This window comes from Ambystoma mexicanum, chromosome 2q, assembly GCF_040938575.1.
Source record: "Ambystoma mexicanum isolate Mex_15411 chromosome 2q, UKY_AmexF1_1, whole genome shotgun sequence".
Lineage (NCBI taxonomy): Eukaryota > Metazoa > Chordata > Amphibia > Caudata > Ambystomatidae > Ambystoma > Ambystoma mexicanum.
The window spans coordinates 202,521,469-202,537,078 of record NC_090924.1 but is presented as its reverse complement, the minus strand read 5'-3'; the positions used below and the strand labels follow the sequence as shown (position 1 = coordinate 202,537,078).

General features: G+C 46.7%; 1 protein-coding gene across 2 annotated transcripts in view; it reads right to left on the bottom strand.

Moving 5' to 3' along the window:
* Positions 1-1,697: 1,697 nt before the first annotated feature.
* Positions 1,698-15,610, bottom strand: part of NTAN1 (N-terminal asparagine amidase) — a 724,178-nt gene continuing 710,265 nt past the window's right edge. The window contains exon 10 of one of the 2 annotated variants that reach the window (XM_069647129.1): positions 1,698-3,347. In XM_069647129.1, coding sequence (XP_069503230.1) covers positions 3,168-3,347 — 180 coding nt within the window. In that variant the 3' untranslated portion in view covers positions 1,698-3,167. The remainder of the gene's footprint in view (positions 3,348-15,610) is intronic. The other variant, XM_069647130.1, reaches the window with a different exon arrangement.

The following is a 15,610-nucleotide window of genomic DNA, read 5'->3' as shown; positions in this document are numbered from 1 at the left end:
TAACATACGGAGGAGACGCAATGATAAATCTACCAACTAACATCTGGCCAAAAATGGAGGCAAAATTTTGGAGAAAAGTGCTCATCTTACCAAACAACGCCTGGTGCTTCCATCTGTCAAGAGCCGAGTCTGCCTTCTCTAAAAAGCACAGTAGAACAGTCTACATTAATGTTATACAGGAAATGTCGGATGGCGGATCCTCTGTCAATCTACAACTTAATTAACCAAGAAATGGAACGAAACAGCATCAAAAGGCTTTCACTATGGAAAGAAGAGAACATCAAAGTGTTGGAACTAATGCAGTCCGACGAAGAAACATTAATCAACAACCCGAGAAAAATCCTAACAAAACTAAAAGAACTTGATTGGATAGTGACCTTGGAAGCAGCAGAGAAAAACAAACTGACAGCTCATCTGCCTTCAAACACCAAAAAAGTGAATGAGCTCCAAGAATACATTAAAAAATAAATTCCCATGTAAAAAGGGGAGAGACCTGCTGCTTCGTGCTCGCCTCAACCTGCTGCCGACAAATGAGATTTTGGCAATTAGAGGCAAATCCGCATCCAATCTCTGCCGCACACCAGAAAAATAATCTATCCGTCACTTACTTCTAAAATGTGCCAGCAACCAACACATAAGAGAACGATATTTAAGACCCATCTTCTCGGACTTCACTATTTCAGATGTATCGACGTGTTGAGCTCGCTTGATCGGAGGAGACAAGACAAAATGGCAATTAGCAACTTACAAAATACTGGAAGCAGTAAATCTGCCACGGCCATAGCTGACAACGAGGGCACATTTTAGAGAGACTCTACCACTTTGTGAGAAAGTTCACGAAAAAGCACATTTTGTAAAAATCACTTTTGATTAAACACAAATAAAAAAAAAAAATAATAAAAATAAACGTCACATACCTAGTAACAGTCTTTCTTGGACTTGTACCTGTTCAGAATGACATGATATGCTTATTCTGCCATCTAGTAGTAGGTTTTGAGTATTACTAGTTGTTTTTTGAAAAAGTGAAAGTAGGCATTGACATGGCATTACCATCATACTATCCATACTGTATGTGTGGAGGTACCCACAGTTCCCCTCGATGTCTACACTTTGATTGTTTTATCAGAATATACCACTATTACTCCCACTTCACCGGTCCTTCGGTATGTAGCCATGCAAGTATTGCACTCCGAGGGAAGACCCACATACCTGATATTTCTTCCCCTATGTATGCATCTCTTTTGCCTTGCATAGACCTCCCTCTAGGCTCTACCTTTTATCGACGGGCAGCTATGCATTCCCAGATTGCTCTCTGGGGTCAGTCAGGTTACAGTTTCACCTAATGAACTAACAAGATTCCTTGTTGCGAGCGTATGCTTCACCACATCAAACTCATCACACAACCACTCATTGACTGATTTTAGTACTTCCATGTAAATACTAGAATCTATTCACAAATGTTTATGCTCATTTATAGGAGCATGAAGCATTTTTCTGATCAGCAATATGCTTTCATCATGCTACAACTATTTATGTATGAACTGTGAACTAAATATTTCTCCACTATGAGCAAGCAATTAATCAGTTATGAGATGGCATTTGAGCTGTTGACTTTGGGACAGTGGCAACCTCAAATGTATGCAAAAAAATATCTACATTGTAGTCATTTAAAATGCTGACACGTCTTTGCAAGAGCGTTACTTTTTTAAGTGTTTATTCAGTGAATGGCAAATTAAAATTGGATGACACATTTGGCAACAGTACCAGAAAGTCTGTTTTGGTCTACCTCTGCTGTACCCGATTCTTCTTGGTAGGACAGTCCAAATGGAACACAAATGTATGAAGGATATGGAGAAGTTACTTCCCTTAAATATCACATCATAGAAGGGTGGGTCTGAGGGTGTGCGTGCATGTATGAAGTTCAGGTTACCAAATGAGATGCCTCTTGAAAGCGGAGGAAAGTGCATTTCATGATTTAAGAATGATTAAAAAACAGTCCATTAAAGGTGTAATATATCTATGAAGGGGGCGTGTATATTAAGAAACTTAGAACTAGCCGCAGCTGTTCGAGATTGTACTGCAGATAGTACCATGGAATATCATGCAAAACATACGTACCTCTATCTTGTCAGAAACATTTGCCAAATTTTGATAAAAAGATTAACCTTTGTTTACATTTATATAAAGCACCATAGTCAAATCAGAATGACAAGACCCAATGGTCACTGCAGTATGACCATTCTCTGATCTTAAGTGAGCCATATTTGTAAACACATAAATGAAACTTGAAAGTTTTCAATTTTACTTGAATGACTGTACTCTACATTTGATCATGCCTCTGGCGTTAACAAAGGAAATAAGCAGGTCAACAATGCATGTTTACTTGTACATTGTGAAGGTCATCAATCCATTGAATTGAGCGTATTCATGATTTGGAATGATCTTTACACATGGAGAAGGCACACATAGGCAGATGAAGTACCAAACCGATTAGGTACTAATGTTTTGAGGTGTAAGAAGGAAGAAAAGAGGTGTATGGGTGCACTGACCAAAGGGATGTTAAACATAACAAGAAAACTACAACTTGCTTAAAGCTGTAAGAGTTTGCTGTAGCATTATATGACCTCCAAGCATTCACTTAACCCATTTGTGCTTTATGAAATCATAACCTTAATTTCTTGTTCGCATTTTACTTCATTTTTTTTCCTGGCTGTAGGACATTACCAATACAGTTGATTGAACACCTCGGCGGAAGTTAGGATTGCTAATAGTCCTGCTCATTTACAGACATTTCCCTTTTCAACTGTGATAAAGCCCCTTCCTATGAAATATACCTAAATCTTTGACAATATCTCAATATTGGACCAAAATCAGCATTTTTGGGTGTGACATTACAAATCTGCTTACAGCATGATAAAGTTGTATATATATGTAAAATATATGGGTTTACCTTTGTATATACACTGAACCATTTGTTCAAAAACCCAAATCAATCTTAGAAATGTGGCAGAGTAGAATGCAAATACAATCATTTTACCTTTTATAAGCAACATAGAGGATAAGCTTTTTAAAATATTGTTAAGTAAATGAAAACAGAAATTTCAATGCAAATAACAGTCCTTTCTTTAGGCAGAACAAATACGCATGAATATGTTCACAGATTTACTTCAGACTATGTCTGACACTGCTATTTCCCACAGTCCGGTTTCATTTTTCTTGTACGTCCTGGGTTTCTTGTCTGGGAAAATCGACTTTTCTGGCACTGGGTTATTTTTTAAAAACATCAAGGTTGACCTCATATGAGCAACAAAATGTGGTGGCTCGGCCAGCGGAGATGTGGAAAGGTTCTGAAAAGTAGAGGAACAGATGAAATTATAAATGGTGTCCTTTTGAGAAGCAGTTCTTTAATTGACAATCCAATGCGCATTTAAGAACATCAAATGCTTTCAGGCAGTCCTACTGCAATGACTGATCAATGGTCCCATTTGGCAGACACAAGACCAACTGGCCCTATCGTGGATCCGTAACCTCAGATTGCTGCTGCAAATGTACATGTTTCTGCTAAAGGTTAAGCAGGAAGAACTAGGGACAGCATAGACTTATCTAGATTTCCAAAAGACAGCAACCCTTCTTATACTCAGCCGCAGAGTGCCTTCTAGTCAACTATTTCGCAGTGAGTACACATGGCTAGACCATACTTTGTGACTGAAGCAGTCCAGGCAGCGGTAAAGGAACTATTTCTTGTTAAGTACTTTTATCCAAGGAAAATATGAACATTACTCATCAGTAATAATCTTTATGGAGCTTCTAGTCATTTTATAATCATATACTATGCATAGTTCACCATCTGGTGGTTGGCCCGGTGCATAACCTGTCTATTGAAACTAAAAGATAGGAATCATTCCTCTAATATTACTCTGCACTATGTGCACAGGCTATTCCCAAATAATCATCCAAGTGTATGTTCACAGATTGTTTTGTTTTCTCCCTTTGTATTGTAAGAAAGGCATGGCATCAAAGACAGACAGACATAAGTGATCACAGTTCAAGGGTGTTTATTAAACTGTAAAATGGGTGAGAAACACCTAACCTAAATCTAAAATGGGTGCAAGTTATGACAATCAAATAATATAGAAGGTAGTCCAAGTAGAGTCTAATCAAATAAAAAGGGCCTATACTAAGAAAACCTATTGCCAATCCTTACCGCTATGCTACAAAATAGTGTGGGGTAATTATTATTATTTTTTTTTAATTTAATTGCATTGCAATTTTTACAAAATAGAACAAATCCATCCTCCATTCCGCCAGTCAATAATGAGGTTCACTATGACGACTTTACATGTTAAATTAAACTTTCATCATGATAGGTTTAGTTTTCAGTTCCCAATCGTATACATTTGCATAGGCGGACAACCCCCACGGCTGATCGCTGTGGTTCCTCATTTCTTGAATCTTATATTCTCTTTGTATTCCCAGCTCTGATCATCAATGTTTCTGAATCAACGTTGTTCCACTCCCTGGTGGAAAGACCTTCAAAATAAATGAAACTGCAGCAATGACCCAGGAAGTTTTGTCACCATTAATCAATGCCGACCATCTAGACTCATCGTCCATTGTTCTGAACTTTCAAAAAAGCTGTTTGAGGAACAGTTCACGCTCCCCAGTCAACCCTGGGCAGGTAATCATCACGTGCTTAACTGCTTCTAATTTTGCTGGATCCAAGCAGAATCTACAAACGTTGGTTGGACTGGAGCCTCGGTTTGCCTTGATCTCATTTGATTGAATCATGTTGAGGCGGAGGTGCATTCTCATAAAAGTTTCCCCGTATGATCTATTTAGGAACTTTAAGAGATAGGCACGTACCTGATTTAACCTCCTGTTAGGAGGTAAGTCTCCAAAAAGCTTACAAGCCCCTGCTTTCTCCAGGGTAGTTATCCAATCAAGCTCGATGAGTTTTCTCTTCACGCTCATAGGGTTCGTTCTCAAGTCCTCTTCTGTATTGTAAGAAAGGCATGGCAAAGTTCAATACCTTCCTTGTTTAGGAGAGAGGTACCAGCCAGAGGCCTTCAAATCAGCCCCCACGTGTCGCCGGACCACTCTGGCTCTGGTACAAAGTTCATTCACAAAGACCTCTGTCTCTTAATCTTCTTAATGTCACTGCAACCTTGAGTCTAACCCAGTCGGCCCACTATCAAGTTCTTCCGACTCACTGGCTGTGCTGAACTCGTTGGTGTTTCTTTTGCCTCTGGGGTCAAGGACGGTACCACAATGGTAACCACGTCTCCTCGCCCTGTCTATCAGTGCGGGAGGGTGCCCAGTAACCGCTGACATCCGTCACACCAGTTGCCAGCTGTGATTCCCGGTCTTATGTTTCTTTTCTCAGAGGCTTCGCAGGTCTGGGTTGAAAAGGGCAAGGTCAACTCTTTCCTTGAAGTCCTTTCAGATCTCACCACCTTTCTCCTCCGCTTGAACTGCCGTCATGGAATAGCTGCTTCCTCGTGCGTTTGGCCTTGCTTAAAGTACACTCTTGTGCTCTGCCTTTTATCCCAGTGGGGAAGGGAAAGGGCAGTCAGGTGTGTAGTTGTCGGCAATTGCCTGACTCTGCCTGACCCTTGTGTTGGGACATGTCAGGTAAACTGCTCCGATTAGTCCGTTGTCGCTCACGGGGCGAGAAAGTGTTCATGTTGGAAAAGGGGACAGGGGTTTCTAAGTATCCTACTGGACAGGATGGAGAAAAGCTGTCAAGGAAGGGGATACCGCATCTCACCCTTCTGCGCCCCACTTCCAGTCCCTGAAGACCCCCCCCCCCATCCAGGCGATGCTCCCGCACTGGTCCACCCACAGGAACAGAATTGGATCCAATAGTGATGGCAGTGTCCTGGCCACCTGGATGACAGATCCCTGGGGACTCGTAAGTGAGACACCTTCAGGTTTCTCACAGTATACATTGTGAAATAAGGTGAGATTATACATGAATACTGAAACATTGCATTACTAGGATTCTTTAAATCCTCATTGCAAAGCACTACAAACATACTGTGATAGCATATCTTCTATTAGCATTCATTCACGTCCCTCAAAATAAAGGTGGATGGGTGGTGCATGCAATTCTAAAACATGTACAACCGCCAGAAAGACTATTAATAATAACAGTGGTCTTCCGGGGCTTGTGAATCTGTTTTAGATTCACATGATGTATGCATATTAGCTGGTAGTGGGGTTTGTGGTTGGTACAGTGGTAACTATGTTTCACAGAACTGCTGACTTGTGAGATAGCTCTGGTTTGCATATCTTTGCGCTCTTTTAAGAAAGTGTGTACTACACACCAGTTTGCAGTTTAATGAATATTATCTAGGGGATCATTAGCTGTAAAAACAAACATTGCCTGTTTGGCCCATGTGGTGTGTGTTCTTGGCTTAGATGATAGTTTTTAATTTTTTTAACAATTTTTTTTTTTTTTTTAAAAAACAACACTCCAAACATTACAACTTTTAGGACGTTCGTAATCAATGTCAAGCCAGCACATTATACATTTCCCGTCCTCCCCCCTCTGTCCCCACAAACTCGAGCCGTTTCAACAGTGTCATCTGTATGAGCATTTTCGGGAATCTCAGTGCTTGTCAACTCATCTGAGTCTTCTGTTTCCTGATTGGCCTGGTGAGGGGTTGCCATTGAGGTCATTAGCTGCCTCCAGGCTATCAGGGGACCCACTTCCTCTTCTCCCCACCTGGTGACAGCTTCAAACCAAACCGTAGTTTCTGCTTCTGCCCATTTCAGGAGGTCCGCCCACCATGTCTCCACTCTAGGCCTATGGGCCGCCTTCCAACACATTGCAATCCTGCGCTTGGCCAGGATACAGGCCAGATCCTTCATTTTGTTGATATGCTTTAAATTACGTGGCCTGGGGAAATTTCCAAGCATGCATGCCCCAGCAGACCCCACATCCAGCACCACACCCCCACTGGCCATTTTCGTCTTTATTTCTTCCCAGAATCTGTGTACCTCTGGGCAAGCCCAGAACATCTGCAGCAACCCTGCCTCCTCCTCTCCGCACCTGGGGCATTTCTGTATGGCTGAGCCTCCAAACCTGGCTATTCTTCCAGGGGTCAGGTAAGCTCTATGGGTGACATACAGCTGGATCTGCTAAAGTCTCGCACTCCGGGACACCTTCTTATGGTACCTTTGAGCTCTATCCCACTGTCCATCTGTCATGGGTTCCCCTATCTCCTCCTCCCAGTCCTGCCTCAGCTGGGGTAGCTCCCTCTCTGCCTTCGATCTTAAGAGCTCATATATCCTAGATATTTCATGTCCACCCTCTGAGATGTCATACATCATTTCCAGGGTGGCATCAGGTTCTTACGCTAGTGCTGTCTCAGGCCACCTTCCCCTTAACCTTTTCAGGAGCCTGATGTATGTAATGTATTGGCCACTATGCACCCCTGTCTCCTCCTGCAACCTCTGAAATCCCAATACTTCCCCTTCCTGCCACATGTCTCCGAGGGTGGCTAGACCCACCGGTTCCCAGTACCTACAGACTGCTTCAAACAGTTGGGGGTCGTCCCCGCATAGAGCCACCAGCGGGACTTGCTGAGAGGGCGGGTCCGAGTCGCCCACCGTTTTCCATGCTCTGCGCCAAACTTACCAGCCCCACTCCAATAGTCTCCCCTCACCACCATCTTAGTTTTATGCATCCACACTGTCTCTCTTAGAAAGTATGGGGCTGAGTCACCCTGAAGAAGCCTGGCTTACGCCGAGTCCTCCGCAGACAGCCATCGGGCCACATACAACAGCTGTGCCGCCAAGTAATACAGTTCAAATTTGGCAGGTTTATGCCCCCCTTATCACAAGTGTTCTGTAGCTTCCACAGGGCCACCCTATTCCTGGAGTTGCCCCATATGAAGCCCCTGCACATGCCATGGAGTTTCACAAAAAAGCGTCTGGGAATCAAGTAAGGGACATTCACAAAAAAGTGCAAGAGTCTGGGCAGTACGACCATTTTGAGTAGCGCCGCTCTCCCCATCATGGCCAGCGGTAGTCTAGACCAGAACGCCATGCTATTCCTGATGACCTCAATCGCTTTCTCTGTATTATGTTTGTGCTCTATCTCTATCTTGTGGTAAATGTTCACACCCAGGTACCTGAATGTTACAGTCTGCCAGGGTATCTGCAGGACGGATAGCCTCGCCGATGGGGTGCTCCTATACCTCCCCAAGGGGAACAAGTTGGACTTCCCGGGGTTCACCGATATGCCCGAGAGGGTGGCATAACGATCCATCACATCCAGCACATATTGCAGGTTTTCTTCCGGGTAGCGCAAGTAGAGAAGCACATCATCTGCATATAGTGATATCAGATGTGTGCCCCCTGTCGTACGAATCCCCACCTCCCCGTATTGTTGCCGCAGGCATATTGCTAGCAGCTCTAATGCCAGGATGTATAACATGGGTGACAAGGGGCAACCCTGTCTGGTCCCCCTACTGAGTTGCCATTTGTCTGAAATTGTGGGTCCAGTTTTAACTCTCGCAATCGGGGAGCTGTATAGAAACTGGACCCATCTAGTATAACCTGGTCCCATTCCATATCCTTTCAGGGTCGCTTTCAACCACGGCCACCGCACTGAATCAAAGGCTTTCACCGCATCCAGCGACACGATAGCCAACTCGCCCAAGTCTTCCTTAGTTTGATCAATGATATGGTGCAGCCTCCTCTGGTTATCTGCGATATTTCTGCCGGGGACATAACCCGTTTGGTCTGGGTGTATCAACTTGCCGATTACCCGCTTTAGCCTGTTGGCTAGCACTGCCGTAAGTATTTTGCTATCTTGGTTGCGCATGGACAAGGGCTTGTAGGACCTGCATTCCACGTCCGGCTTACCTGGTTTCAGGAGCGGGACGATCACTGCTTCGCGGAGGGACGCCGGCAGTTCCCCCCGCTCATTGGCTTCATTAAACATGGCCAGCAGCTGCTGGAGTAGCTCCTGCTTGTATGTTTTATAAAATTCACTTGGTAACCCATCCGACCCGGGTGCTTTACATGTGGGGAGGTGTTGGATCACCGCCTCCAGTTCGTCAGCGGTAATGGGGGCATCTAAGTCTGCGCGTTCTAGGTCATCCAAGGTAGGCAGCCCCATATCCTCTATTGTTTCCCTTATTTCCTGGCTTATATCTTCTCCTGTATCCTCATATAATCGTCTATAGTACTTGAGGAACTCCCCGTTTACCCCCTCCTGGGTGTTATAAATTCGACCTTCCGCATCTCTGACCTCTCTGATCACCCAACGGCGGGGGTCTCATTTTTGTATAGTCAGGCCAGTAGTCTACCCAGCTTATCCCCCCCTGCATGTAACCTCTCCGTATATTTCCCATAATTTAATTTGCATAATCTGTCCCAGAGTTCGCTACAAGCATAAATGTAAGTATTTTATCTTGACGCCACTTTATCGGGCGGTCCCCTCGCTTTGAATAAGGCCCTCCAGCTCTTTTTCCGTTTCTAGCAGTTTCCGTTCAATACCCCCTTGGAGCCCCTTGGATTTTGATATGGCTACCCCACGCACCACCACCTTGAACGCCTCCCATACTGTTCCCACAGAAGGTACACTGCTTGTGTTCATTTCAAAGTATTCCTCGATAGCCTCCCTCAGATCCTCTCGAAATTCCGCGTCCTGTAGAGCTTCAGTTCTGAGCCTCCATGTCGGGATACGCGCTCTAGGGGGTTGATGTTGCCACTCACGACCAATGGTATGTGGTCGGATAATACCCTGGCCTTGTATTCGGCCCCCACCATTTCTCCCGCTATCTCCGCCGCTACAAACACGTAATCCAACCTGGTGTGCAGGTCATGTGGCGCTGCATAGTGTGAATACTGCCTATCCGTTGGGTGTAACCTTCTCCACATATCCTCCAGACCGAGGTCTGTCACTAGTGTCCTCAATGCTATAGCAGCTGGCGCCGGCTTTCCTGAATTATCATCTCACGTATCTGTCCTTGGGTTCAGGGTGCAATTGAAATCCCCTCCCCACACCACCGTGCCACCCACCAGGGGGCTAATTTTGTTGTATAGGGACCTGAAATATGTCGCTGTATCGTGGTTAGGGACGTACAGATTTATAATATTCACCTCCCTGTTTTCCAGGAGTCTCACCACCACCACCATTCTACCCTCTGGGTCTATTGTAGAGCTGAGCAGCTGGAACGGCACGTGCAGTGCCACCCAAGTGATCACCCCCCTAGCATATGCTGAGTATGCGGCACCTATGACATTACCCTTCCATTTTCTTCTGACCACCTCCAACTTCTCCTTGGTGAGGTGGGACTCCTGCAGCAAGGCTATGTCAATGCGCATCCTCTTTAAATACATCATCACTTTGTTGCGTTTTAGATAATAGAGACCCCGCACATTCCAGGTCGCTATTCTGAGATTACCCTACGCCATCTATTTGATGAACTCCCCCTCCACTTTCCCTTCCAATGTCTTCCCTGATGACCCATTGTCCGACTCTTAGCCCTCCCATCCTCCACAACTCCCCTCTCCCCCTTCGCCTTCCCAAGACTCTACCCCACTGCACACAACTCCTCCCCTCCCTCCGCCCTTCCCGGACTATCCAGCTCATTCCCCCCCCCCAACTTCCCCAACTCCGCCCCACTGCACACAACTCCCCCTTTCCCCCCTCCCTACCCAACCCCAACAATTGCCCAGCTCCATCCCTGGATCTCAGGCCCACCCGCGTCTGTTCCTGTCTCCAGACTCCGAGTACAAGCGCCCCGTGGGGCGTCACCAAGCTAGTAGTGACCTTACTAAGCGTAACGCTATGAGGGTTCAAGGGTCGTTTCTCCGGGGCTCCCGCTCTTATGATTGGGATTATTCAGTTCAGCCGGATCTTACAAAAATATACAGTCTAAGCAGCACCATGCCCGAGTCCCATGCAGTGCTATATTCTAGTCCCAGTGTCTTGCGCTCTTTCACCGAGGGTGCCAGAGCCACATGTTACTTATCTACGTCAGCTGCCGTCTGGAAATCCAATTCCTGGGGGCGACTCTGCATTTCTAGCCAGTCCATGGCATCCTCTGGTGTTTCAAAAAACAAAGTTTTGTTCCTGTGGAACACCTTCAGCTTGGCTGGGTAAAGCAGCATATATCTCTGACCTGTTTCTCGCAGTCTTCTTTTCACCGCTCCGAAGTTCATTCTGCTGCGCTGTACCTGCAGGGTATAGTCTGGGTATGCAGTGATTTTGGCGGGCCCCCTCTCAATCGTCCCGCCCTTACGGAAGAATTTGAGTATCTTTTCCCGGTCTCGGTATTTCAGAATTTTAGCAATTACTGGCCTGGGAGAGGACCGCGGGGGCGGTTTTCTTGTCTAAGCCCTGTGCGCTCTTTCCAACGCAAACCCCTCGGTCAGGGCCCCCCCGGTTATCTCCTGCAGCAACATGGTTTCCACAAATTCTGTTGGGTTCGGTCCTTCCATTCCTTCTGGAAGGCCAACTATATGGATGTTGTTGCGTCTAGCACGTCCTTCCGCTTCCTCTGCTCTATTCTCCAAGTTGCCCACTCGCTGCACCAGGGCATGTATTTCCGATCTATGGGTGGCGCAGTCTGCTGTGATTGGGGCCATATCCTTCTCCAGGTTTCCAGTGCGCTCTGCAAGCGATCTCACATCTTGTCTAAGCAGATTCACATCTTCCTGGACCGCTCCAACCTTAAGATCTAATGCCACTTTCAGTTTGTTCATAGCCAGGCCCAGTTTGGTCTCCCAGGCGACTTTAAGGTCCGCAATTGCTGCCAGCACCTCTTGGATAGTGCCCGGGGCCTCCTCTGTCCCAGTGGTGGTTTTATCCTTGCTCCGGGCTCCCTCCGCCTCGGGTGATGTCTTTGCATAAGCCTCCAACGAGGGCTGCTTGCTCTTTGGTCTTACTGTTTTGTTCGACATTATGCCGTGTCGCCCGCGTGTGTGTTGGCGCAGCCGCCTCTACTGCGAGGGTCTACTTGGTGTGGTACTGTTCCGGAGGCTAGAGCTTGGTACCCCGCTGGGGAACCTCCCCTGCTGCCCGCTAGGAATGGGCTGTGTCCTCCCACGTATGTGCGCCCAATTGTTCCCATTCAGCTGGCCTCTGGTGGCCGGAAGATTCTGCTCCTCCTACCCCTTACTGCGCTGGGGTCCGTCTGTGTCTCACAGACTTCAGGCTCACTGCCATGTCTCAGGCTTCATTGTGCCGCCCAGTGCCTGTATTAGCGCCATCACGCCCCACTCATAGGTAGTGGGGCCTCCTCGGCTCGCTTCCATGCAGGCAGCTTATGTGTGTTGTGCACCATGCGCACAGTTCCTGGAATGCGGTGTCTTTATTCTTACTATTGTTGGTCTCAATGATTTAGTTTCATCTCTTTTTCTCCCTTTTTATTTTTATTTTCCCAAAGGGTCCCCCACAGAGGCACACCTCCAGCAATCCAGCCTTAGCCCCGAGCAAGGGGAATCCTGTGCAGCGTCCCCCCCCTCCGGAGTCACCTCCGCCGCTTCTTTTCACTGCCTTGTGTCTCCGAGAGCCGCTGCGTTTGGGGAAGACATCCCTTTCGTTCTTTCCGCACCTCACGTCGGTGCGCTTCAGTCGGAGCTCTGCTCCATATGGTCCCCGCCGGGGGGCTCTCATGTATGTGTCTGCCTTCAAAGGGGCTAACACCCCTGGCTTGCACGGCCCGCCTGGCTCACACCCTGCACGAGCCCTCCACAACCGAGCGTCCCGCTAGCGTCCGCCCTGGCCCAGCAGGCATCGCCGCAGCTGCTGCACCTTCAAAGCGCTCGCCGCCTGCGGCACTGCCCGGCACGCGCTGCCTCCGGGCACCGGCTTCTCACTGCCGCTGCACCTCGACCAGAGCCAGTGCTCAACTACTCAAGCGGCCCCCTAAGCTGTATACTAGCGGGGGGTCCGCAATCTGGGGTGCACGAGTCCAGGGCCGCCTCCAGCTCCACTCGCGATGTGGGCTATGTAGCCCAGGATAGTTTGTCCCCTCCTTCGACTGTGTGTCCCCGGCAGTGAAGTCCGGGGTCCTCCACCCCTCGGCTGCAGCCTCCAGAGTCGGCACTCCTCTCTCCAGCACGGCCAGCCTCCTCCAGCTCAGTGCCGGTCACACGCCAATGAGGTGTGTTTATGCAGCAGAGCCGCAGCGGACACCCCAGCGGTGCCGGCCATCTCTATCCGCACTGATGTCCTGGTCAGTTTATGACCCTTTGTGTGCCGCCGCCATTTTGGGTGCCCACAGTTTCAGGCGCTTGACTTATTTTTTTTTTCGGCCGCAGCTTCCCTTACTAACCGTCAATCCATCTCACATTGCACACGGTGTGTGCCCGGAATCTTCATGCGTCTCTGGGTGTGCTGCTAATCTGCCATATCGCCCGCATTCTCCCTTAATTCCAAGGATCGGTAGAGGATCTGCGGGAGCCCCGGAGAGATGCGTCCCCTCACGTAGCCATCAAGCCACGCCCCTGGCTTAGATGATAGTTCTTTGTAAGAAAGTGCATAGCAGTCCAGGGTGCATGTTTCCTGACTGTTATTTCTTATAAGGTATCCCTCTTGAACCATTCTAAAGGCTTCAAAGAACTGGCTAGATTCTCTGATGGCTTGCATTTGTTCCATGTAGAACATCAACACCCTGTGAACATCAAGAGTATGCAATCTCTTTTCTGCTTTTAGAAGTGGATTCTTGAAAGATGCTGGAAGTTCAATGGATTGGTTTACGAGGAATTTAGATATGCATTTTGGTGAGAAAAAGGTGTGTTTTCTAAAAACCCCTTTGTCTTTGTATGCAGCTACAAATGGTTCTTCTACTGAAAGGGTTTGTAATTCACTTACTCTTCATATTAAGGTAAGTGCAACTACGAAAGTTACCATACAACTTAAATGAACGTTTGTGTAAAAAGGTAGGTTGCAGCAGCCTGTGCAATGGAGTGGTGAATTCCCAAGATGATGCTGGGATGGAGACTGGTGTGTGTACTCCTTTTACCCCTTCATTGAAAATGAACTGCTGGTACCTTACAACAAGTGACCTTGTGTTGTGACCTGGTATATGCAGCTGGCACAGAGGTGCGTTCCTTGATTGAGTTAAACACTAACCCTTCGTAGGGAAGATACAGAAGGTATTTGATTACATCAGACTCTCTACATTGTATCTGATTGATGACATGTCTTTTACACCAAAACATCTCCCTTCCATTCATTGAAATAGCAGTTTATTTTATTTTGCTTTCATTCCTCTTTAAGGTTGTCTGCGCATCTCGGATATATTTGTAAATATACCATCCATATGACTTCTGGTGCTAACCTGCCAACATCATCATGCTTGGGTTTGTAGTTTGTTTATGTTTCTGGCTTAACAAGCATGGGCTTGGTAAACATTTTATGGGGGATCAACTGCCATGCGTAGTAGATGTGGATGCCAGACTGGTCTCACCCAGGTTGGTGTGATGAGTCTAATTGCTAAACTCTCCTCTTACATTTTGGCAACACTCTGTGGATGGATTATTTATTCATTTCATTTTATTTATATACAGGAGGAACAATGCTCTTTTGATTACAAAAGAACATACAATAGATAAGAAATTAGCTATGACAATAAGCAGTGAGCTTCTTACAATGGGGTGTGTTTGAGGGACATTCTGATCAGGTTGGGGAGGGAAGTAAATGGAACAGTCACCGGTGACAAAACATAAGTGGGCATACATAGATTAAGGACAACCAATGTTGGACATTTTTCAGTGCAGGTAGGCAGTACGGCCAGCTGTGCTCGGGATGCGATCATGATGGGTGAAGTGCTGGAATGGAGGCAGGGGAAGTGAGAGACAAAGGCAGGTTAGAGGTGAGGGGAAAATGTTAGCTATCAGGCAGATGAGACGTAGGTTAAGAGGGTAACTCTGAGGCAAGGAGGTAGGGTTTTAGTTTGGTTTTGAACAAATCTGTGTGGACTGTTTCTCGGATGTCCGGGGGAAGATAATTCCATGCAAGTGGAGCAAGAAGAGGGAAAGAGCGGACGTGATAGGAAGCACAGGGACTGCAAGGAGGCAGAGCAGAGATTACGAGAAGGCTTGTAGAGTTTGATAGAGGAGGATAGATACAGTGGTGCCTTACCATGGATAGATCTGTGAACCAGGAAAATTAGTTTAAATCTGGCCCTGTTTTGCATCATCAGTCAACCAGCCTGGTGATGGTACAAGGAAATAGGTGTGAAGTGAGGGAATTCAAAGAGTCCTTGTAGCGAAGTTAATGATCTTGTCGAGAGGACAGAAAGCACAGTTGGTGAGACCAAAGAGGATGCTGGCACAATAGTCCAGTTTAGAGAAAACAAGAGTGATTTTCCTAATATTTAGGGGGTTGTGGCGAGCTGCTGTTACAGTTTGGCAGATGAAAGGAGAGCAGCTGTGAGCTGAGGTTTCTAGCTGCATAAGAGTAGGGGAGAGTGCCAGGTGGGAACTGGCTAGGCAGTTGGGCAGAGCAAGAGATTAGTGCTGTTAGGAGAAAAGGCTAGTTGAATACCCCGACAGTCACCAATGGTGCTCTGCCTATTGTACCTTTTTGTCGGATCCTGGAACTGAAGTTCTGGCGTTTTATATTTGTACTTGTCAAATACGT